Source organism: Pelmatolapia mariae, linkage group LG10_11, assembly GCF_036321145.2.
Source record: "Pelmatolapia mariae isolate MD_Pm_ZW linkage group LG10_11, Pm_UMD_F_2, whole genome shotgun sequence".
Classification (NCBI taxonomy): domain Eukaryota; kingdom Metazoa; phylum Chordata; class Actinopteri; order Cichliformes; family Cichlidae; genus Pelmatolapia; species Pelmatolapia mariae.
Genome location: NC_086236.1, coordinates 56,305,169 through 56,328,851, shown reverse-complemented (window position 1 = coordinate 56,328,851; position 23,683 = coordinate 56,305,169). Strand labels below are relative to the sequence as shown.

Below are 23,683 nucleotides of genomic sequence, written 5' to 3'. Positions count from 1 at the left end.
ATAGTCTGCAGAAGGACACCTTTAATGCCGCCAGTACAAATAAAACCAAAAACAACCTTTTGGCAGTCAGGTGTTAGGACGGGTGTAAGACCCAAACTTAAAAGGCCAACTTTCATCCACTCAAACTTAATTTTGAAGCAGTTGCTATATGTACAGCATGCATACGCAATTAAAACTGAGTAAAGGATGAGCTTAAATGTAATTTTAAGCAAAAAGAACATGAAATAGGATTATTGAATTACAGCCAAAGCCTCAGTCGGATAAATTACAAGTAGCTGGAATTTGTTTAAGTGTTTGGTGGACTGCCAATCACAGTGAAACTTAACACTTAACATTTCAATTTCTGTTTTAATATACTTGTTTTTATCCATCTAAAAGCACCATCAAGGCTTTCATTTTAGTCGAAATAAACACTAGTAAATGCCTTTTGTGAAAACGCACGGCTTTCAGTAGTCTGGTAATGGATACAGAAGGTTAAAAGTGAGAAAACTTCACTTGTCACTAACAACGCGGCGGAGAATATTTGTCCCCTCATTCAGTGTACAAAAAGCCTCGTTCAACTTCAAATGACTTGAAAAACAAAAGATTATTATTTGTTTTAGTAAAACAAAGTAAGGTTAAATTTAAAAAACACACACATTAATTTTTACTTTTTTTAATTGTACAATAATACAATCACATTTTGTACAAATGCTGTTAACAAAAAAAAATTAAATTGCAATTCAGGCTACGGGGAGAAATGTTGGTGGGAGGCCTGAAAACAACAATGTCCTTGGGCACTGCACTTAATTCATGCAGCATTGGAGTGAACACATGCTACTCCTGCTGCTTGAAAGGGACAGCGACACCGCTTCTCCCCATTCACCCCATCATGTGTGACACATGCACACGGTGATGGGAAGGAGCAACGAGGTGGTCACCAGAGTCAGACGCAGATGAAGATCGTGTACAGAAAAATCCAATTTGTGTGTTTGTAGTGACAGCTTAAGAAAAGGACGTGGGGAGGTTATGGTGGTTCATTTGTTGTTTGGTCCAGGTCCAAAGAGTTAAGAAACTGAGGCGCAGGGTCAAAGGTCATCAGGCCAGGGTTGCTTAAGAGCGGGTGTACTTCCCCCAGATGTGAAGCATGAAGACTGACGCGATGAAAAGCAGGCTCATCACCAGCACGGGCACCGGGCCGCTGTCACACAACAATGAGACGATGATTAATACCCAGATTAACACACACACACACACACACACACACGCACACACACACACACACTTTGCTGTAACCCTAACCAGAGTGCGAGTCTTAGTGGAGAGGCTGATTTTATTGATGAGTTTTAGAAACAAGGAAGGGGCTCTCATCTCTGAAGGAGGCTCTGAGTGGGGGGGTGGAGGAGCGCATTGCTAAGTAAAAGCATTGCCATGCCAACCCTCTCCTCGGCGGCCCTCCCTTTCCTCCCCCCTCTGTCAGAAGGCTGTAATTGAGTTGACCTTTCAGAGTGGATCCTTTAATGAAGCTTTGAGGCCGGCGTCTAACACAGGAACAAACATGCACTCGATATACAGCACTGTATACGGCGAGCGTGCCCTCCTTCGACTGCTGGAGAGACGCACTCAATAACCACCACAGCACCATTGATCAACCAATGACTGGCTATGGCCAGGAGGCAGGATGCCTCCTCTGCTGTTGGAGGGGGGTGGGTGTTGAGGATGGAGCAGAATATAAGTTTGAGAGTTTTCTAAATGTGTACTTTCCTCACATAATTACGTGTGTATATACACTCACACTCTTAATAGGCTGAATACATCATCTGCTTTACCGCCGAGTCACGTCTGGCCAATTTCCCACCATTAAACATGGCGAGTGTCGGAAATCCTGAGGATTAGTTTTGGAGTTGCGAGTGTATGAAAGTCAAAATGTCAAACGCTGGATTTGTTTGTGGCTATAAAACTTTTATAAACTATAATTACACTTTGAGTCCCGGTGAGTCTTCAGTGTAGAAGCGCCACATGCCGCCTGTGCCAGCAGATCCCGTGGTCCTGCCACCGCTGCGTGTACCACTGCTGGTAGCTTTCCTGTGCAACACAGATGCAAAAAGATCTTTTATTCTACCAACAATCAGCAATTTCTTAAAAAAAAAAAAAATGTAATCACATTACAACACTTGTCCAGAATGGAAAAGAAACCAGATTTTAAAAAACAAGCACAACACAATTTCTGTCAATCATACTGTTGGCAAAGTTTATCAGACTTTAACTTTATTCAACTGTATAAACCAACTCAAAACCTTCTTTGAGGCTGCCATTTATAAATCACCAGAAGAGGGGAAAAAAATCAACAACAACAGTGCGATCTATTATACACTACGGCTTATTATGAATTTAATTTCAACTACAGCAGCTGTTGATGAAAGAGCACACTGAGTCATGGCTCCTTCATTCTTTGGATGAGATTAAACAAAGGTTAATGAGGTAATGAAGATGGTGGTAGTAATAGGTAATAATGAGACTGAGAGGAAGCAGTGAGCCTCTGATTACACACTGATTAAGCCAACAGCATAACATCTATCTGCTCTAATCTATGGGAAGGAGCATGCACGTGCACACACACACAAATTATCAACACCTATTCACAGGATAACGACATTAATAGATGGGTCACTACTGAGTGAGGGAGTGTGTGTGTGAGAGAGAGGGGGGTAATTGCAAGCTTTGTAAGTTGTTTGTGCAGCACAGTTATCTTTCTTACAAAAAATATTCTCTCACTGGATGGTGGAAGAAAATCTGGTGTTAAACTGGGTGTAGAGACAGTGAAGGCTGCATTATCTATTGAGTCTTCAGGACACCCTCTGTGCCCTTTTGTCATCAGCTTAAAATCCTGATGGCATAAAGTGTGTGTATGCATACCTCTGTCTGACTGTGGAGCCTGCTGCACGGGGAGCCACTGTCTTGCTGGGGGATCTGCTAGAGGCTCCAACATTGGTGGCACTTGCTGCTGGTCCAGGCTAGAAAATAAACAGCACGTTTAAAATATGTGACAATGTTACAGTGCATTCAATCACAAATCTTCATATCTGTTACACTTTCACACCTAAAACTAACCTACAGCACTCTGCCATGAGATTCAATAAATGCTTCGTGTATAAATAACTTATATTTGGCTTTAAAGTGTATATTACGTCTATATCAGATTACAAAGACTCTGGCTGGGTACTTATACAGTTACTATCAAGCATCAAGTACCAAATCTCCTCCTAAAGCAGTCACATATATTTAACATTTACTTAATTAAGTACTACAATAGCCTGAAACTGTGTCTTGAGACCCTTTAATTCGTAGTTAAAAGAGCCACGTCTACAATTGATGAGCTAACGTTAGCATACTAGCTAACAGCTGAGTGCTGAATGAATGCGGTGGACAAGGCTAGCGTGACCAGTAGTAGCCGTTCCAGTCATATCTGAGGAGCTTACCATTTTGTTTTATTTGTCCAGATGCGAGCTAAAACGCTTTGGAGCTCTTCAAGCTGATGTCCACGTCGGAGGAGCGGCACACAGTCAGTGTGTGAAAAACTTGAGAAGAGAGCCCACAAAGCTGACGCTCGTCTAAAAAGGACACGACTGCAAAACACAAGACCAAAGTAGGCGACCAGATAGAAGCCTGAGTAACTGACCGCATTTAATACAAAAAAACACACTCAACAAAACATTATTTCATGTGTTTATGCATTTTTGAGTTATTAAATAATAATTATAAAAAATATTTATTTCTAATGTTTTGAATTCGTTTATAAATATGTACATTAAATCAAAGGCAAATAATTGATTACCCTCGGTTCTGAAAGAGACGTGTCTGTCACGTCGGAGGAAACGCTAGCCATTGTGGCTCAAGCACGAAGCGGGGTGAGTCTAGTCGTAACGTTTGATTTGAGCCAAGATGGCGTCTAAACGGTAACTTTGTCGGACGGTTGATCGGTATTACAGACAACTGATCGGGCATAATCACAGGTTGGTACACTTGGACAGGTTAGTGCGGAGAACCGAGCTTAAATTATTTTCCCTAAAGATGTGGTTGTGTTTTGTTACAAATTCCGCGGTTGACGGATAACACATTGTAATAATAACTGAACAAACGTCTTAAACGGCTTATAATTGTACTGTCATCTAAAGCAAAACAGGTTTCTGAATCAGGAATAACCTTTATGTTCGCGTTATTAGCTCGACTTTTTTTCTCTACTATATTGTGAACTAGCTGTTTGTCCTCAAATAGGTGACGAACGCTGTGACAGTCAGACAGGGTGGTTGCCAGAAGCTGTGGGTGTATTTCCTTGCTGTCAACAGTTCTGAAGTACCTTCAGGTATAAAAGTTATAAATGAAATGATGGTACAAAACCACAAGGACAGATTCTTCAAGTTGGCAACAATGCAGCCCTGAAATCTTTCAAAGATTAGATGCATGAATCCCGGGTACCTTTTGCTGGAGAAAACTGTTTGTTGTTTTCATCAGCATCAAGTTTTGGATTGTTTGAATGCCACAGAAAATGTATTTTTTCTTTAATCTGTATTTAATTTGTGCCCGAGGTTAACACTGACTTCTTTTAAACCTTAAAGCTGCTCATCTAAACTCTGTACTTCTGATTTGGGAAAATTAGCTATTTGCCCTTATTCATCTCAGTTTTAACTGTATTCCTTCTTGTCTATAGGATGGCACGGGTAGTTTTCCTCCATCCTGACCTTGGTATTGGGGGAGCGGAGCGGCTGGTGGTCGATGCTGCCGTTGCTCTGAAGTCTCAGGGATGTAGCGTTCAGATCTGGACGGCCCATTATGACCCAACACATTGCTTCTCTGAGACCCTCGATGCGGAACTTCCTGTGGTGTGTTAGTGTGCACTATGCTACAAAAAAACATTATATCACTGGTAAACACAAACATTTTGTCACTGCTCCTGTTATTATTGTTCTAATAGGTGTGTGTGGGTGACTGGCTACCCACCAGTGTGTTTGGCTACCTGCATGCCCTGTGTGCCTACCTGAGGATGATCTATGTGGCCCTCTACCTGGTCTTCCTTAGCAGCGTGGAATATGACGTCATCTTCTGTGATCAGGTGAATTGTATTGCACAATAAGTGCCAGAGACATTTTAAGAGAGAGGATATAAAAAGGCTTTTTAAAACCCCGTTTGGAGGCAAAGGCAGCATGAATGACTGTCATATATTTTTTGAGTTCTTCTGAGAAAACTGTGTCTCACAACTTACTGTAACTTCTCTGTAACTTAGCTGTTTTTCAATGAAAAACAGTGAGTGGGCGCTTCCCAGTTGAGCATCTCAAGAAGAAGGAGCACATTTATTTATTTATTTTTTAACATTTGGTACATTAGCTTTAGCATATTTATGAATCCACACATTTTACTATTAAAATGGGGTGGAAACTTTCAGGGCTGGCAGAATATATTTAAGCTCTGTCTTGATAAAACACATGGCTTCATTAAATAAGCTACAGTTGGAATTAAAAACCTGCTAGTTCCAAGTGGGTCCAGTGGGATTTGTTTTCCAGATTTGGTGAATTTTATATTGATTGATCCTTGTGCAGTGTTTTAAACACTACAATAACATTTAAAAACAATCAGCCGTTTTATGACTTGCACTTCTGTTAAATGGGCACATGTCACATTTTGATCTGTATTTTGATTTTATCGTTGTTCCCTTTGACCCCAGGTGTCGGTGTGTGTCCCAGTGTTACGTCTGGCTCGCCGCAGGAAGAAGGTTCTGTTCTACTGTCACTTCCCAGACCAGCTGCTGACTCAGAGGAAGTCGGCCCTGAAGAAGCTTTACCGTACTCCCATCGACTGGCTGGAGGAACGAACCACAGGCATGGCTGATATGGTGCGTAACATCACACACAGCAACATGGTCAGATTACAGGACAGGACTGACTTTTTTATTTCATTTGTATAATAAAAATAGTAAGGAATGTTAACCAAGCAGTGAACTAATGAAACAAGTTCACAAAACCCCAGCACACTTTTCAATCAGAGTCTGCGGGCCTACCAAAGACTGATCCGGTGCACATCTGATTACAAATGATTAAAATAATAAAATTAATTTGTAGACTAATGGAATAAAGGGATTGACCATTTTATGTCAAAAGAGTGTTGCTAAACCACCGTGGAAAATTAATCTCTCATTTTGAATTTGATTCTCTCTCTCACACTTTGTCACGTAGATGTACGACCTTGAAAAGCATTCCTGCAGAGCACTAAGTGAATGATTTTATGGCTTTCGTGGGTTGTTTGGGGTGATTTTTGGAAGTCCAGAGACACTATCCTCTCACTTGCCTTATTGTTTTTTTTCAATAACTAACTCCGCCGACGTTCACAATCAGCTGTTCCTGAAGACGCTCTGTGCCTGTGTGTAATTAGCAGTTATACTAAATACTTGCTGTGTAGTCCAGCTACAATGAGCCTATCTTTTCATGGGCCAGGAAACTGGACTTTGCAGATACAATTTGCTCGGGTACAGAACAGATTACCTATTGTGAGAGCACACCTAGCTTTTCAGCCTAAAGAAGTTTGAGAGAAGTAAATTCTCTCTCCTCGCAACTGCTTTAGCTCTTTAGCTATTCAGTGGTGCGAAAGGATTGATCTCCACATGTAAGCTGGTGTCAGAGCTCAGGGCCCTGAGAGAAATATGATGACATTTTGATTGTACTTTAGACTTTATGGTGATCAAAGGCCTCATGCTGCTGTTCATGTTATAGGGAATTAAAATACCTGTGATTTATGTGAGATCTTTGTGAACAAATCTCTTTATGCTTTCTTTTAGATTCTGGTAAACAGCCAGTTCACCGCAGGCATCTTCAGGGAGACTTTCCGCAGCCTGAGCGGAGTCCAGACAGATGTCCTCTATCCCTCCCTCAACACGCGTACCTTTGACGAGGCAACCACTGAAGCACAGAGCCTGGAAGGACTGCTCCCTGAGGGAACTACCTGTCTGTTTCTCTCTCTGAACCGATACGAAAGGAAGAAGAATTTAGGCCTGGCTCTGGCGGCTTTGGCAACCCTGAGGAGCAGCCTTCCTCCTGGCCAGAGACCAGGCATTCACCTGGTGGTGGCAGGAGGCTACGATGATCGCGTCACTGAGAATGTTCAGCACTACACTGAACTGAAAGAGCTAGCAGCACAGCTCCACTTGGTGGACTGTGTTACTTTCCTCCGCTCCCCTTCAGATTCGCTGAAGGTGGCGCTGCTGCGGGGCAGCACCGCTGTCCTCTACACCCCTAGCAGAGAGCATTTTGGGATAGTTCCTGTGGAGGCCATGTACTGTTGCTGCCCCGTTATCGCTGTGAACACTGGGGGCCCCCTGGAGAGCGTGGCAGACGGGGAGACGGGCTTCCTGTGCGAGCCCACGGCCGAGGCCTTCTCTAAGGCCATGGAGAGGCTCGTCAGGGAGCCACACCTCCGCAGGGACATGGGACAAGCTGGGAGGAGGAGGGTAGAAGATAAGTTTTCTCTTCAAGCCTTCTCAGACCAGCTGTATGGATACATTGTCAGGCTGAGCCAGTGATGTGAAAGCTGGAGGAGAGACAGGAGAAAACTTGTGAAGAAATGATCGTCTACTGAACAGTGAAGCTGAGTATGGATGGCTCGGCACTACAGAGAGTAGGAGCGAGGATGTATGTGTGTATGTGTATATGTGCAAGGAGGTGGGGGAAGTATCATGAGGACTTGGAGGACTATTAATCAGCATTCCCCTGGAGGGGTTGCTGTGAGGGGGAAAAAAGGACGGAATTTCTATACCAATTAAGAAAAGACTAACGAGTTTTCCAATCCTATCTTTACAAAAATACCAACCTTGCAAGTGTGTTCTTGTGTGTGAAGTTGAGGATGTGAAGCAGCGTGGCAACCAAGAGCCTCCAAATGAGTCTACCTAAAGGATTGATTGTTAGAGTGAAATGTTTTGCACTGTGTCTGAGTGTGTGTGTCTGTCTGTTGTTTTCTTTTCTACAGCACTCTTTGTCTTTGTGTGTTTTGGGGATGAAGAACAAGAATGTCGTTATCACCGTGTGCCATCGGGCAGCGCACAGTCGCCGATCGATAAGCAGGATGCGTTCCACTACTTCCGCTCGGAGCTTTGTTCCCCGGCGTGTATTCAGAAGACGCCGGCCTGTCCATGACTCTTACTGCTGCATGGAGGTTATTAGTAGATGATAGAGAGTGTTTGGCTTTATTAGAGGTCTGGCTGATGGGCAGTGTGCCTGTGCCTGTGTCTGGGTCATTATCAACGAGGAGAATAGCGGGAGGTCATTGTGTCTGTGCGCTGCCCTCCACAGCCTTCCTACTGTATAGAAATGCTCTTATTGACATTCCTGAAGTCTTAATAAACAAGAGGACACATAGTTTGCTGAGTCTTATGGAGCTTGCTTTGTTGGTAAGTTTTTGGCCTTTAATAGAGTTCGCTAAGGATTTTGTGGGTGAGCATAGAGGCACAGAGGCATTCTTAAAGCCATGGATAAATCTGATTGTGCCTCAAGTTATTAAATAAAGCATTCTCAGACGAAGTAGCAGCAGAGGAGTTTTATTTTGCTCATTAGGAAAAGCAGGAAGCCACACAGAAGGGCTCAAGTTTCTGTCTCCACCCGTTGCTGCATTATCATTTCCAGAATCTGAGTTGTATCCTGGTGGGCTTGATTCTTCTTCTTAAAGGAGATCTAAAAAGAGTAGATCATTTGATCGGTAAATCAGGTGTACAACTAAAGGTTATTTTCCAGATCCTTTGACCATTAAAATTCCTCGAAAATAAAATGCAGTCCACTATATTTTAGAACACAAGGTAACATCACCACATATGAAATGTATTCTCTTATCCAAAAATGGCAAACAATTTTCTAGAAAATACTTCTGAACTTTAGAAATGGATATAGCTACTGTGACATCACCCTTTGATTAATGAACATCTGTTCTGAAACCTCAAGCTGAGACTTTTCACCTTCTTGATGGTTTATAACCAGATAATGATTCAGAAACCAAGAACCAACCAGCCAGACACCGAGAGTCCCAACTCAGAAAAAAACAGCTAAACAATGACGCTATCAAGACTTTTCGATATTTCTGATGCTTGTCATCTGAACTTTACTGTAAAAATCTCTCCAAAATATGTCAGAAAAGTGTAGTTTATCGCACAGATTCTGGTGCATAAACTGCAAATAAACAGTGCATTATTTTACCCCAAATCTTTGTGCACGGATAAAAAACCGCACTATGTAGCCAAACATGCCAATGGGTGCAACAGGTCAGTAATGGGCGATCTCTCACTTGTTAGATGATTGTGTAAACCACTACATCATGGAGCCACTTTATTACTTCATCTTTGAGTATAAAATAAGTCAACTAATCGCTGCTTATCAACAACAACAACAAAGCAACTGATTTAATGCCACTCTACTGTATCTCTCTCGCCCACCTGGTTGAACACAGCGTGGCTGTATTGAACAAAAGTGGCGAAATGCTCACTGTTGAAATTCACCAGGTCATATTTCAGCTCCTGGTGCAGGAAACTCTGACAGTGACAGCTTATTGTCTCGGTGTTTGTTGTTGTTGACGACCCTGATTTGGGTTTCTTGAGGCACTTTGATCTCGGTAATGGGCTGCGTGCGAATTCTGGTCTTCTTCACAATGCTGTCGTTGCTCGACTTTGGAATCATCATCTGGAGGAAGCTGCAGCATGCTTTCTGTGTCACATTTTCATCTTGAAGGGGAGAAAAAAAGGAAGAGGAGTTTAAATAAACGTACTGCATTTTGAGCTGACACAACAGCCAGCTCAACTGCAGCGTGTAGCAGGGAAAACATTTCTTACCTCCACACCCAAAATGGAAAACTTGGCCTTCTCCCATATAAACACTCCAAAGAGACAACCCAAACATGGGTTTGCAAACTCAATCAAGTGTCCCACCTCTGTTGTAGACACACTCTGATCGATCTGCAGAAACAAAGATCAGAGCTGGTGCACAGAAATTCAATAAAACCATGAAATTTGGCTGAAAAACAAACAAAAACTTCGCTAATAACTAGGTTTTATACATCCAGTCGCACTGGAAAGCATGACCAACAAACCCAAACTCTTGTAAATTTTCTGCATATATTATAAATGCTCACCTGTCTCCATGTCAGTTTGGAAGAATTATAGTTGCACATTCCCATGACATCCATTGCTGCTGTGAGTTGAAGCTAACTGATGGACTAAAGGGCACCTTCCATTTGTAAGGCTCTGTACAGGAGTTGTGCAATATGTCAAACCTCTTAATTTTTTCCAGATAGACTTGACTCTAAGTAGTTCATGATAATAGGGAGCCTTACATGTTACATATTAATTTAGTATCTTCTATATTTTTCCACGTTTGTGCAGGACACCGGGGATCTCGGTCATATTCCGTATTCAGAAATGTTTCTCTTAGTTTGATTAAGTCGCGCGGTTCGCCTGCACTGATTTTTTTTAAATCCCTCATCTCATATTGATTCAGACATTTTCTTCTGAGTCAATTTCAAAAGCTGAAAGGCAACAAAACCAACAGCGATACCACTTATTTTTCAGAACTTCAAATTATTTGTCCCTATAGGTCCAATTAGTGCTGGTGGCCATGATTTAATTTAAAATAGATAGCAAAGTGTGGAATATTGCAGCGATGCTCCTCACGTCAATTTATGTATGTGAACCTGATACGTTTGACTTTTGCAAATAGGGTAAAATACATACTCCGATTTAATATTCAGGAATGGTTTAGCCTGAGAAATCCCTGCTTTACACACCTGACATTTGATCTGTTGTCCACTGTTTGATCTGCTGGTGCTTGATTGGAAGTTGATAATCAGTTGGATAGATGGACAATATTTTTAAAAAAACATATTTGGTGAGTCATTTTTCAGGAAGTAATCAGTCTTTTGCTTTCTGAACTTCCAATAGATATTAGGAAACAGTAAAAAAGGGTTTCTATTAGAAATTTTATGAGTGTTTGTAGTGTGATTTTACTCAAAGGTGTCCACTGTAAGGTTTCCTTTATGAAATTAAAGAATTTTGTTGTTTTAAGCTCATGAACAACATCTAAAAATGTCTTTGCTTACAATTAAATTACAATTGTGGTTTTTATTTGCAAAATATAGTTTTGTATAAAGAAAAAATAAGGAAGAAGAAGAATGCAAACCATTTATTGGCCAGGAATCAAAAAAGCGTGTGCGTATTTATGTGTGTGTTCGTGCTTTGTTTCCACATCCAGGAGCATTAAGAGCAAAAGTGATTTAGGGGCCCTGCTAGGGTGGATGATAAAACGGTCCCGCGGAGTCCGTAAGCGAGCAAAAGTGACACACAAACAAAAGCACGCAGCAGTAAACACTGATCAGGGTCCATTAAGAGTTCCACGTTCTTGCCTACACAGAAACACGGAGTCCGCGGTCTCCCTTCTGTTGCTGTCTGGTTTCCTCGCTCCTTAAAGGTCTTTACCTCAAAGTTGGGAAAGAAGAATCAGCAGTCCCTTCACTCCCCCGTCTCTCTCTCTGCCCTGTGGTGGGGTGGTTATTGAGATCATGGTGTGTCTGAGTGGCAGTGATAACCGGTACCCAGGTGCCAGTGGCACACGGTGTTTAATTAATTAATGAGACCGCGGGGTTGGTTTTCTAATTCCACCTAGCCGGCATCGGGGGTGTGGGGGAGATAGCCGTGAAATGTTTAGGTGTGTGTTTTCAGGCGAGAAAAGGGGAGATGTATGTGCGAGTGCGGGCGTGTTATGAGTGTATATCTATTTTGTTGGCAGTTTGGGAGCTGGCTTCCTTGTTAGTAGAGTATTAAAATATGTATGGAATATTTTTACTCCCACTTTTAATCAAGTATCTTGATTGGGAGTTAATCACAGGCCAAATGAAGCTGATGATGAAAGAAACACAGTTAGCGTTACAGTAATACATCAATCTGAACTCTTCCTCCTGCACAATAACCAGGTCATGGGCATGGGATATAAACATAATGCAATTACTGGATGGTGCTCAGATGTGTGTGGTGTAGGTTAAGGATCCAATCAAGTAATATCAAGAGATCAAACCAAATTCCACAGAAATCAGAGAGCAAGGATATGAAAAAGACTCTTTAAATAAACTCTATATTAAGACCTTTAAATTACTCCAAGAAGCTTTTGGCATTTTAGCAAAATGCAACTAGCAACTTTCACAACTTCATCAGTCATGCAGCACCTTAAAACAGTTTTGCCAAAACATTTTAACTTACCATGTGCTTAAAGTTTAACCAGAAAAGTATAAATGATGGTAAACGTCCATGACATTACAATCAAACATTTTAATGTTATTTAATATTTCAGTGGGAGTTTCTTTTGTGGGGACTCTTGGGTGTTAGGGTTTATTTCTGTGAAAGAAGACCCTTACATAGGTTAAAGATATCACTCTTTGGGTGTAGCAGTTCTTAGATCTATGAAAAGTTGCTGTATTTTGCTAATAGTGAGGTCAAATGAATTATAATTAAAACCTCTGTGAGTGAGAGTGATGTCCAAGTGAGATGTGATGTATTTATTAATACAAAAAAGAGAAGTCTACCAAAATCCCAGACTGAAAACTGGGATGTTTGGTTTCTTTTAACCCCAACGTTAACTTTACATCAGTAAAAATTTTTATTAGATACACCCTGCCAATAATACCCCCTTTTTCATTCAGAACTGCATTATTTGTTCATGGCACAGATTCAACAAGGTGTTGAAAACATAGAGATTTTGGTCCATCTTGACATGATAGCATCACACAGTTGCTGCAGATTCATCAGCTGCACATCTGTGATGTGAATCTCCCGTTCCACCACATCCCAAAGATGTTCTATGGGATTGAGACCTGGTGACTACGGAGGACATTTGAGCACAATGAACTCATCGTTCAAGAACCAGTTTGAGATTATTTGAGTTTTGTGACATGGTGTGTTATCCTGCTGGAAGCAGCCATCAGAAGATGGGTAAAATGTGGTCGTAAAGGCATGGACATGGTCAGCCGCAATACTCAGCTAGGTTGTGTTGTTTTAATGAGGCTTAGTTGGTACTAAGTGGCCCAAAGTGTGCCAAGAAAATATCTGCCAAACCACTAGCAGCCTGAACCGCTGATATAAGCCAGGATGGATCCTTGCTTTCATGTTACTTCTGCCAAATTCTGACCCATACAAAATCACAGCAGAAATGTAAACTCATCAGATGAGCCAACATTTTCTGCTTTTCTGTTTTTCCAATTTTCTGGTGAGCCTGCATGTAGTCTTATGCTGCTGTAGCCCATCTGCTTCAAGGTTCAGCATGTTGTGCCTTCAGAGATGCTCTTCTGCATACTTTGATTATAACAAGTGATTATTTGGGATGCTGTTTGTCTTCCTATCTGCTTCTCCTCTGATCTCTGCCATCAGCAAGACTTTTTTTGCCCAAAGAACTGCCACTCATCTTTTTTTTTTGAGAGCATTCTCCAAACAACAACAACAACAACAAAAACCAACAACTTGGGATCCTATCCTGGAGATGGCAAAGACCAGCCGGTCTAACACCAATAGCCGTGTCACATTACTTACTAACCTCACCTTTCTTCCCTATTCTGATGCTCGGTTTGAACTGTCTCGATCAAGTCTTAAGCGCATCAAGTCGCTGCCATGTGATCGAGTGATTACATATTTTCATTTTTGAACAGTTGAACGGGTGCACCTAATAAAGTTGCTGATGAGCATACCTCTGAGAGTTTAAAAACATTTAGAATACATACTATACCACCATCAGCATAACAGACCACAAATGATAAGAAGATGCTTTTAGGTGTTACAACTGTGTCCTCGGAAAAGTTTGAGCGGCCCCGATTAATAGAACAGAAATAGTTAAGAACGGCAGCTGAAAGAGGTGAGCTCACACAGAATGTGAGGGTCACAGAATCGTATGTGAAGACAGGAAAACACTGAAAAACTGCACAGTAAAAGTCCATTGTGCAACATTCAGTGAAAATACTACAAATACCACACTGAAATATGTAATAAGAATTTGTAATTGATGTTTGTAGAGTACTGCTACACATTCAATAGATTTGTTAGAAAATGTAATATTAGTTTTTAAAAAAGGAAAAAAGAGGTGGCAAGATGAAAAAAAGGTTTATTGGGTTCAGTGTGGCTTTTTTTTTTTTTTTTTTAAATCAAGCATCTGCAGAAAGAGAATCCATAATCAAAGCAAAAGCACAACTGGATATTTCATTCAGCTTTCTCTGATGCATGTAGACACAAACATTTAATATAGCTCAGCCTTTCTTGTAACTCTAAATATTTTTGCATTTTGCTCCAGGCGCAGGAGTTTTACTGCAAGCAGAAAAAAAAGCTTCCTAGATCATAAATGATAGAATGTGCCTTAACAAAAGAAAAGCAGCATTTGTATTCACAGCTCATCTTTAAGAGCTGTTTTACATGGTACATGTTAACAAATTATGTATTTCATACTTTACTACTTCCATAAAGTACTCAAATATATTAGCTTACACACCGTAAATGTTAACACTGTGCAACTCGTACACTCACACACTGGCAAACAGTCTTAGAAGCTGATATCACAAATGAAGGGAATGATTTATTGACGCTCCATAAAACTCTTCTTTCTGTGGGAGCTCACAATAAAACTTATATAATCTCTGCTAGTGAAATATTATAGATAGGCTCTATAAAACCAGCTTTATGACTACAGGAAAAAAAAGCGTTATAACTTGTTCTATCCTGTATATTGTGGTTTGAAACATCTTATTGCTTAAAGACAAACGAGTCCATAGATTTCCAACATCAACAATTTCCCAGTTCAGGGGTGGGTTATCAATAAAATCTTGGAAGTCTTGTTTCAGATGTAAAGTTATGAGTAAAAGTTTAGTTAGAAAAAAAAAAAGCTAGATAACACAGTAAGGAAGAAAACCACACAGTGTAAATTAATGATAAAATTTAATAGTAATCTGAGATTTCACAGAGTGGTCATGTGCTGTCTGTATATTAAAGTTTTGCTGGAAGTGACACTGGCCCACATGTCATCTCTTAAAAGGCACAGATTGGCCACTTACTATGAACCATCACAGTCATTGTTGCTCTTATTTGTGTTTGTGTAGGGATTGAATAAAGAATCCACTTTGATAAAACCAGGTATCTTTTCACTTCAGACAGAGCCAGGATACCTGATATCACCAGCTTACAGTCTTTGTGGCCCACCAGGAGTGGGGTAAAATAGGTGAAGGTGTTTTGGGAGCTCCCCCAGCAGCCTGGACCTACAGGATGGCTTCAAAGTCACCTGATCCAGTTCTGTCTCTAAGCTTTATCAAAAAGGAAAGTTTAAGCCTAATTTTAAAAGGAAAGTCGGTGTCTGTCCACTGAATTCTGTTTCCATTGACTTTTACTAAAGTATTAGAAAAACAAGAGGTTTACCAGTTCTCATCAGGATTTAATGGAGATTTCATTTAGTAACTGGCTGTTGTGTGCATCTTTGGCAGAAAAGTTGCAGGAGCTTCCTTGCAAACTCAAAATGACTTTGGCAGGAGAGATACAAAACAAAACAGCATCCCTACCTTAACACAGTATTACACTAAATCCAGTTGTCTTTTGAGTCCAGATTCATATTCAATGCAAAAATATGAAATTTAGATCAAGTGTTTCATCAAACTCTGAAAAATAATAGTTGAACTATTCCTTTAAGACGGGTCAACCTGCTAAATGCTCCCTGAGCAGCGATCGATCAAGCAGCTCTTGCACAAACAGCTTTATTTATATCATGAACTTCCTGCTTTAACTCATCTTTGATGTTAAATTTATACCCAAGGTAAGTATATGCTTTAACACACACAAATACACACACACACACACATCCTGGCTCCCAGGTTGCTCTTCCTGAAGCAGCAGGGTGATGCAGGAGGAGGAGAAAGGGGGAGTGGGGGAGAGCGGAGAGAAGAAAAAGGAAGAGGCAACAGGAGAACAGACCTCCCATTGAACTTGGCTCGCTTCCAGCACTCATTCACCCAGTAATCAGCTGTGAGTCAGTCAGTCATACTGGCTCTAAACAAACACATTAACATTTGAGTGCGCAATACAGCGATGGCTGCTTGCATGCACGCAAGCACAGACTGTCACTGCATTAAAGACACATACACGCACTACCGGAGCACAGTTTACTAACTCTTAACCTGCATGCATTTTTGTGAATTTCACTCGGAAAGTGCATTTTTTTTTTCCTTTACAGTCTCAGTTTCGCGCAGGCCTTTGATGATCACGAGTGATGTAGAGCTGGAAAAGACAAAGGGGTTTTTTTTAGAGGGGTGTGGGGGGTGTATTGATAGAGGTGGGGTTGGTGGACTCTCATCAAAGGACGCCATCACTCACCTATGCCCCAAAAGGAACTGTCAGCGTGCAGGTATGATGCCTCGGCGCTGCGCACGAGAAGCTGAGCAAACCCCCGCGCAGCTGGGGAGGATAACCTCCGGTGATTACACTCGCAGGGGTGAATGTCAATCATGCTGGCTGCCATAATGTGTGTATGTATGTGTGAGACAAACCACTCAGTTGTTGATGCAAGTATGCCTTATGTACAACTGTGGATTTTGAGCATGTGTGTCTGCATTAGTGTGTGTGTATGTCTGCCCAGCGATGGCCTGTGAGATTGAGCTGTCAGTCGGCAGGCAGCAGATGAAGATTAATGGAGCGAGCAAACAATAAGAGGCTGGCAATGATCATAAATATGCTAATGGCCATTATCAATACACACTCACTGACATGCATAAGAGACAGAGTATGCAGACGTGTGTGTGTGTGTGTGTGTGTGTGTGTGTGTGTGTGTGTGTGTGTGTGTGTGTGTGTGTGTGCGCGTCTGTGTACAGTATTCATGCGCAAGGGATTTGGGATAGGAGGTGATTCGGGTTACCCAGTTAAAATCATCCTCCCTCCCTTTGGGATACTGCAGCATCAAAAGACACACACACACACACACACACACACACACACACACACACACACACACACACACACATTTTTATAGTGGGAGTGTGTTGGCTGACTGATGGATCGGGCACCTGAGCTTCCCATGTGTTATGTTTGGGGTGTGGGCTACAAAAGGGAAAGGGAGGAGGGCTCATTGAGTAGATGACATGATTGGTGTCACATTAAAATCTGTTTATTTAGTGCTTGTGCGCGTGTGAGAAGGGCAGCGGATAGTGATGGTGTCTGTGCCAAGCCTCTGATTAAGACTACAGGTTCGGCTAATGGCACAATGAGAAGCTGATTAAGAGCGGATGAGATGGTAAAAAAAAGGAAAAAGAAAGCAGAGGGACATAAAAGGGATAGATATACAGACACATCTATTCACTAAACTGATGATGGGCCTCTTTGTTGTCTCATCCCATTCTGTGGTTCTCTTGGGTCCCTCCTGTGTCTGTATTGCATGCTCATTTTTTAAATGAATACCCTCTTTCTTTATCTCTTCCTGCCTCCCCCTCCTTCCTCTTTGTCTCCCTCACCACCCATCTGGGTCACACAGCAAAAAAGAGCAGAACGGGGTCCCTGATGTGAAACCTGGTCATCCACTTTATCACCTGAAAACACACTTCTTAACCTCCTTCTACCTGGTTGTCTCTTTTCCTGCCTACTTCTCTCTGCTCCATAGGGTGTGCAAACTCCACTGGGAGATGTTGAAGGCTCTCGGGGCTCTCCGACCTTCCTTGTCCTTTTAGCGCACACATGCATACACACACATACACACACACACACGTACTCCTGCTGTTACAAACTCACACTCTCCGTCCATTTCTGATGGAAAGCGCAATTTGTGTGTGGCAAGAAGGCGATGGATGAACTGTGCAAAGTAACACAGGGAAGTGGTTATGATTGGGGCTAATGAGCTCACAGGGGATGCTGGGATAGAGGAGGCGGGCCAATGGCAAGCCTGGTTCAGATACACCACTCCCTGAAGGGTCTCAGCTTAGCTGAAACCCATTTCACCTCATGGGAATTTATTTGAGTATTTGTGTGTGTGCGTCTGGGTAGTTGCTGTTTGAAAATCAGCAGTCCCTGTGGTCATTATACACTCATTCTGCTGAGCTGGTTACTACTGCTCCCCATAGACATCGGTAGTAAAGCATTTAGAAGTCATATCAAATCGTTAAGTCAAGGTCACGAGGACCCGCTTGTTTTTTTTCCCGAGTGTTATTGAGTCTGTAATCTTGCTCTTAGAGGCCAAGCAGAACAAACTCATAGAAACTCAGTGATGATCCTTAACACTGCATCAGTGGTAAGTGTGGGTGTGTGCGAACAGGTGTGTGTGTGACAGTGTGTCATTCTGTGTGTCTCATTACCATGCATGGTGTGTCAGTGTTGTCCAGAAGGCTGAGCTTCCATCCATTGCTCCAGGGGAGAGTTATAGATTACTGGCTGGAGCAGGCAGGGGCCAGGGGAGCCGCTGGAGCCCAGAACCAAGAACTGTAGGCTGGGCACGGCTCTCAGCTCATCAGCCTGTCTCTTGAGGCTGCGGAGCTTAACCTGGAGCAAGGCTCTGATTAACCAGACTAATGACAGTACAGCCCCCAGCTCCCACTGCCAACACCATAATCACTGCTTAAGGCCCCAGCCAGTCGTCATGTCTATATGGAGAGAGAGCAGTGTTACAGCTTAATGGATAAGTCTACTGACAACAAGCATTTTAAGTCAACGGTCAATAGAAGCTTTGAGAGTCAATCGCATGAGAAGGGACCAATGTATGAGGCTTGAATGAGCTCAGATACTTTTTTCTGTTTGTTAGCTGTATCTATGCAAGAGGCTCAGTATGTGAATATAAATATGCACCACCGGGTTTGTGTGTGTCACCACAGTTGGAGGTGTTTAATGAGCACTGATCGATGTCTCATCTGCGCCTCCTTAGCGCTAATGCAAACATTTCATCAGGACAATGGAACCGTTCAGCCTCTGGTACACACAGAGAACCCAACAGACAAACAGCACAAACCAAACAATGTATGCAAATAAGCCAGACAGTCAAGCTTTTGTTCTTACACTCTGTTACAGACAATTACCCAGTAAGTGCAATAAACACACCACTGGTAAAAATTGATATCTTTTTAGCATCTTTGAAGGTGTGAAGGAGGTTGGAGTGCAGTCAGCCTGCAGAACAGGCATGCCAATAGTGCTTACTGTCCTCTGTGAGTAAAGTGATTTCTGACAACTCCTAAATTAATCCCTGCAGCTAGATCACAGCCCCGCTTTATGACTGTTTGTGTGTGTGAGAGTGAAAGGTAGAGACAGAAGTAATAGCTTGGTGTTATAAACAGACTCGAGTCGATAAGTGAGCTAGCTCCTGCTGGGTGGAGAATGAGAGAATGATATTCAATTCAGACCCCAAAATAAGTTAAAAAAAAAAAAAAACTCCTGCAGGTTTACTGCTGCTGCTGCATGAGGGAATAAAAGGATGACACTATTATTTTACTTTTCCTATAAAGCTAATAGCCGCAGAGGTGAGATATAGTTAAAAGGCAAATATGAGGCAGACTTCAACGAAAGGATACCTGGTTACTTTATTTTCTCTCTCACACATTTTTTAAAGCATTTCCTCATTTAGGACTTCACATCCTATCCAGACTGTGAATGTTGTTTAAAGGTGGGGATTCAGCAATGTCAAGCAACTTCCATCCCATCTCCAAGCTTTCAATATTGACAGAAATCCTTGAATCTGAGGTAATTTTGCAGTTAAAACAGTTTTTATCTCAAAGTCAAAGTCAAAGTAAACTTTATTGTCATCTCTGCTATATACAGTACAGTATATAAAGAGACGAGACGACGAGGCTGCAGTTCCATTCAGTGTAAAAGAACAACAATAAATATAGTAAGAGTAAGAATAAGAATAAATATAAAGACTGGGGTAAGGGGAGTATATACACTTTGAGGTAAAGGGGTCAATAACATTCTAAAATTTACATTTTGCAATCATGATTTAAAGTGGCTTTGAAGTGGTTTAGATGACCAACATAGCAGCTTTACAGTTTACAGTACGAGTATGAGTATCTGGTAGTAGTCTGGTATTATCATAATTGATTTTTGGTTTCAGAATAGGGCACATACCATTACTGCTGCTAGAGCTGTGACAAATGATCATCTCATAGGTGTCCTGGACAGGACATTGTGTTGGCTTATTTGTGGATAATGAAGTGTTGATTAAAAAACTTAATAATGCTGGTTTTGGTCCTAAGGCTGTGAAGAAATTCTGAAATCTTCTAAATCAAAATCAGTCTGTATATGCAGACGGTCATAAATCTGATTTTCTTGAGATAACTACTGGTGTCCCACAGGGTTCATTTAAACAAATGATCTGGGCAAGTATATTTCAGCAAAAATACATCTTTATGCTGATGATATTATCATATTCACACATGTGCTCTCTGTAGGGAATGCAATACAAGAGCTTTAGAATCAATTTTATTCATTAAAATTGCTTTGAAGCATTTAAAATAAGCTTTATTTAAAAACAAAATTTATGGTATTCACAAAAATTCACCCACGAATCTGACATCTGATGGTGAATCGAATAATTCTTGCCTTACCCTTTTTTCAAATAAAAATACTTGTGGAAGCTACTTTTCTACCTATGATGGTTATGGTGATTCACTGTTTGATATATGCATGTTTCTGCCTCAGCTTTACTGAGCCATACACCTCTATGTTTTATTATAAATGCAATCATCACTGCAGTCACCCCTGGACTCTGTGTGATTTGTTGGGCTGGCCGTCACTGACTATTTGCAGAAAACAGCACTGGTATATTTTTCTCTGTTTCTAGGTAAACTTCCTGTTAATCTGGGTACTCTTCACTGTCATCTAATTCCAGCAGCATACCACCTATGCTCCTCTAAATGGTTGCTCTGATGTAACTAAAGTTCTGACAGATCTGTGGAAAACAGTGTTTACTTACTATGTACCTTGGACATGAAATCATTTCCAGAAAGCAATAAATTAACATGCCTGTATCTGTTGGTGAAAGTTTCATAAGGAATGCAGTGAATGAAACCTGTAGATGTTTTTCTTGTGAGGCCATTCATATTTTATGTTATTGGCATTTTTTGTGTTGTATATTATGTTGTACTCCCTGCATTTTATGTTGTTTATGTGTAGGATTTTTGAAATGTTTTGAGTTTGTACAGCATCTACCTTGGGCAAGTCTTTCCTTTGAAAGAAATTTGAATGCAACTTCCTGGTTAAATAAAGGTAATATTAACATAAACAACTGTGTGCATCTGAGATTTCTGGGACTAATTTTATGCTTCTAACCCAGTACATGAGAGGAGAAAAGTGGGTCTTTAGTGTATGTGGGAGACTCAGGAATAAATTGCAGTACCCGTATTTGCCCTAATTAAAGATAGCTCTTAAACCTAAAATCTCACCCTTTTTAAACCGCAGTTGGACAGAAACCTCTATAGGAAATGAGGAATATGCTATATTGGGTTTGGACTACATGAGCAATACTTGTAATATCAGATATATGATCAGTTTTGGCCATCCATAGGATGTGTGCTATAAGGTGACAGAGGGAAAGAAGAAGGATGCAAGACTTATGTTCCAGTGGCCAGTTTTCAGTCTGCAGAAACTCTTATTGGCTGACAGCCCTGACTTAGCCATTCACGTTGCTGCTGATCCTCCATAACATGCAGAGCTTACCTTGTGTGTCCACATGCACAGCTGTGTGCAGCTGCTGAATGGACCACTCATGCAATATTTTCTGTTAGTGTGAGTTTATTTAAAGCTGTGCCTTTACAAGTGCTGGTTGACAGCTAAGCAGAAGAAAGATCCAGGCATGCACTCAGAGCAGCTGCGTTTCTGAATGGATTCCGCCGTCATTGTTCTGCTGTCACTAACTCATCTCTCAGGCCCAGGAGACACACCACTGACATTTACCAGACCCACACCACTCCCCCTTCCCCACATATCCTTCCTCTCCTGTCTCATTCTCCCTTTCTCTCTCTCCTACCGCTTCCATTGAGTCCCTCGCTCATTCTCTGCTTCTGTCACTCCATCTCTATCTATGGGATGATGTACGGGGATGGATCAGTGTGGACACGCGTGTGTGTGTGTGTGTGTGTGTGTGTGTGTGTGTGTGTGTGTGTGTGTGTGTGTGTGTGTGTGTGTGAGAGGCAGAGTAAGTGTTTGTGTTAATGAGTGGCCCTTTAAGGCTATTAAGCTAAGATTGGTATGCCCAGAATCCCTCATTACCCAGCAAGCAATGCCCCCTACATGGAATGGTAATTGGGAAGGAGAGAGACAGAGAGAGAGGGTGAGAGAGACAGGGAGAGAGGGCTGAGGTAGAGGTGGAAATAATAGGAGGATAAACAAGGGATAATTGGGCGGATTGAGACCAAGAGAAGCAATTGATCAGGCTGATATGTGTCTGCTAAGAGAGAGATGATGTGAAGAGCAGAGAGGTTAAAGGTCACACACTCTAGTATGTACGCACACGTATGACACGCACATGCTTTACATGCATGAGTGGTGCTCTATAGACCCAGACCTGACATAAGCTTACAGATACATGCATGCATACATGCACGAAGACATATTGCAACATGCATGAAAGATCAGGCTGCAAAAGCAACCTTTTAAAAGGTTCATAGTCCCACAGGAGGTTCATACTATGAAACAAAATTTGAGTCAATATCAGTCTGACTTTGGGAGTTCTGATTTATTTAGAAAAATGTTTTTTACTCTGTCAGGCTGTGCGACCGTGGATGTCACTCAGACATCTCTGACAGTCGCTGCAGTCTAGTTACACTTTTAGTCAGTTTTACACAGTGTAACATCAGCATCACCCACAGGACACAGACATGAATAGCAAAGATTCACAGCATTATTGGTGAAATCCTTACCTGCTGTTGCTGCCAAAAATCTTAAACTCTGATGGATTTCCACACCTTGCTTTGTTTTTGACAAAACACTGAAGTATTAAATTCAAGTGACTTTCTCTTTTTGGTCTTTCCTTGTGTTTACGTTTAGGTAATTTTATCAACCTCACACTTGCTGATTTATTTTTAATAAAAATGTAAAATAATACTATCCATTTTGTTTTTCTAAAATAAACTTTAGATTTGCAGATACGTTTGATAAGTGTTTATGTATGGACATAAAATTTCGCTGTCACCCTTCTTCGTTAGAGGCACTTGGAATGATTTAGGGGCATTTATAATTCCCATCTGCTTCAGATCCTCCTGGTTTATTTATTTTTTCTTTTTTTCTTTTTCTTGTACGTCAACGACTTGACATTAAATTTGGGACTTACCAGAATTTTTTCACCTGGCTCTTCTAATAAAGCCGAAGCTTTACAGATTTGTAGATAAAGTACAGCAAAGAAAAGTGTAAGATGCTCTGTATGATTCTATGTTCAAACTAAATAAAAGTTCAAAAAAAGAGCAAACCGTGGATTTATGTCGCCATCAAGTGGCAGGACTGTGACTTTGTGCACTCACAGAGAAAACGGGACAGAGCCTCTTTTTCTTTTTCTTTTTCAGTGGGCTGAGGTACCCGACTGTAGGATCTGACTATAGTCAGCTGCGACATAAGATACCATCTGGTTGCCTCTCCAAGGGGAAGTGTCAGGAAGATTACACGGAGTAGACCCAGGACTCAGATACGCGGCAGAAAATGGATGTATGGATG

The 23,683-nt window shown here is 41.4% G+C and overlaps 2 protein-coding genes across 5 annotated transcripts; one reads left to right on the top strand and one right to left on the bottom strand.

Moving 5' to 3' along the window:
- Nucleotides 1-639: 639 nt before the first annotated feature.
- sec61b (SEC61 translocon subunit beta) lies at nucleotides 640-3,608 on the bottom strand. Its single transcript, XM_063486594.1, has 4 exons — nucleotides 3,459-3,608; nucleotides 2,896-2,993; nucleotides 1,960-2,064; nucleotides 640-1,180 (listed from the first exon to the last, which is right to left on the bottom strand). Exons 1-4 carry the CDS (start codon nucleotides 3,459-3,461, stop codon nucleotides 1,093-1,095), a joined length of 294 nt encoding a protein of 97 aa, XP_063342664.1. The 5' UTR covers nucleotides 3,462-3,608; the 3' UTR covers nucleotides 640-1,092.
- A 273-nt stretch (nucleotides 3,609-3,881) lies between these two features.
- alg2 (ALG2 alpha-1,3/1,6-mannosyltransferase) lies at nucleotides 3,882-8,637 on the top strand. Of its 4 annotated transcripts, none has more exons than XM_063485943.1 (6): nucleotides 3,882-3,992; nucleotides 4,255-4,342; nucleotides 4,688-4,859; nucleotides 4,952-5,089; nucleotides 5,699-5,866; nucleotides 6,806-8,635. In XM_063485943.1, the coding sequence occupies exons 3-6, from the start codon at nucleotides 4,689-4,691 to the stop codon at nucleotides 7,544-7,546; spliced, it is 1,218 nt and encodes a 405-aa protein (XP_063342013.1). In that variant the 5' UTR covers nucleotides 3,882-3,992; nucleotides 4,255-4,342; nucleotide 4,688; the 3' UTR covers nucleotides 7,547-8,635. The 4 variants fall into 4 exon arrangements, with proteins under 4 accessions (XP_063342013.1, XP_063342015.1, XP_063342014.1 ...); XM_063485944.1 differs by lacking the exon at nucleotides 3,882-3,992 and adding an exon at nucleotides 3,994-4,010; XM_063485945.1 differs by lacking the exon at nucleotides 4,255-4,342 and having other exon boundaries at nucleotides 3,894-3,992; nucleotides 6,806-8,637.
- The last annotated feature ends 15,046 nt before the right edge of the window (nucleotides 8,638-23,683 follow it).

Excerpts from the sequence above, each read along its gene's own strand:
- sec61b (XM_063486594.1), bottom strand. Across the intron at positions 2,065-2,895 it reads GGCTCCACAGTCAGACAGAG|GAAAGCTACCAGCAGTGGTA; the intron begins GTATGCATACAC and ends TGTGTTGCACAG. Across the intron at positions 1,181-1,959 it reads GACTCACCGGGACTCAAAGT|CGGCCCGGTGCCCGTGCTGG; the intron begins GTAATTATAGTT and ends GTTGTGTGACAG.
- alg2 (XM_063485945.1), top strand. The coding sequence starts at position 4,689 with ATGGCACGGGTAGTTTTCCTCCATCCTGACCTTGGTATTGGGGGAGCG. Across the intron at positions 5,090-5,698 it reads ACGTCATCTTCTGTGATCAG|GTGTCGGTGTGTGTCCCAGT; the intron begins GTGAATTGTATT and ends CTTTGACCCCAG. Across the intron at positions 5,867-6,805 it reads CCACAGGCATGGCTGATATG|ATTCTGGTAAACAGCCAGTT; the intron begins GTGCGTAACATC and ends GCTTTCTTTTAG.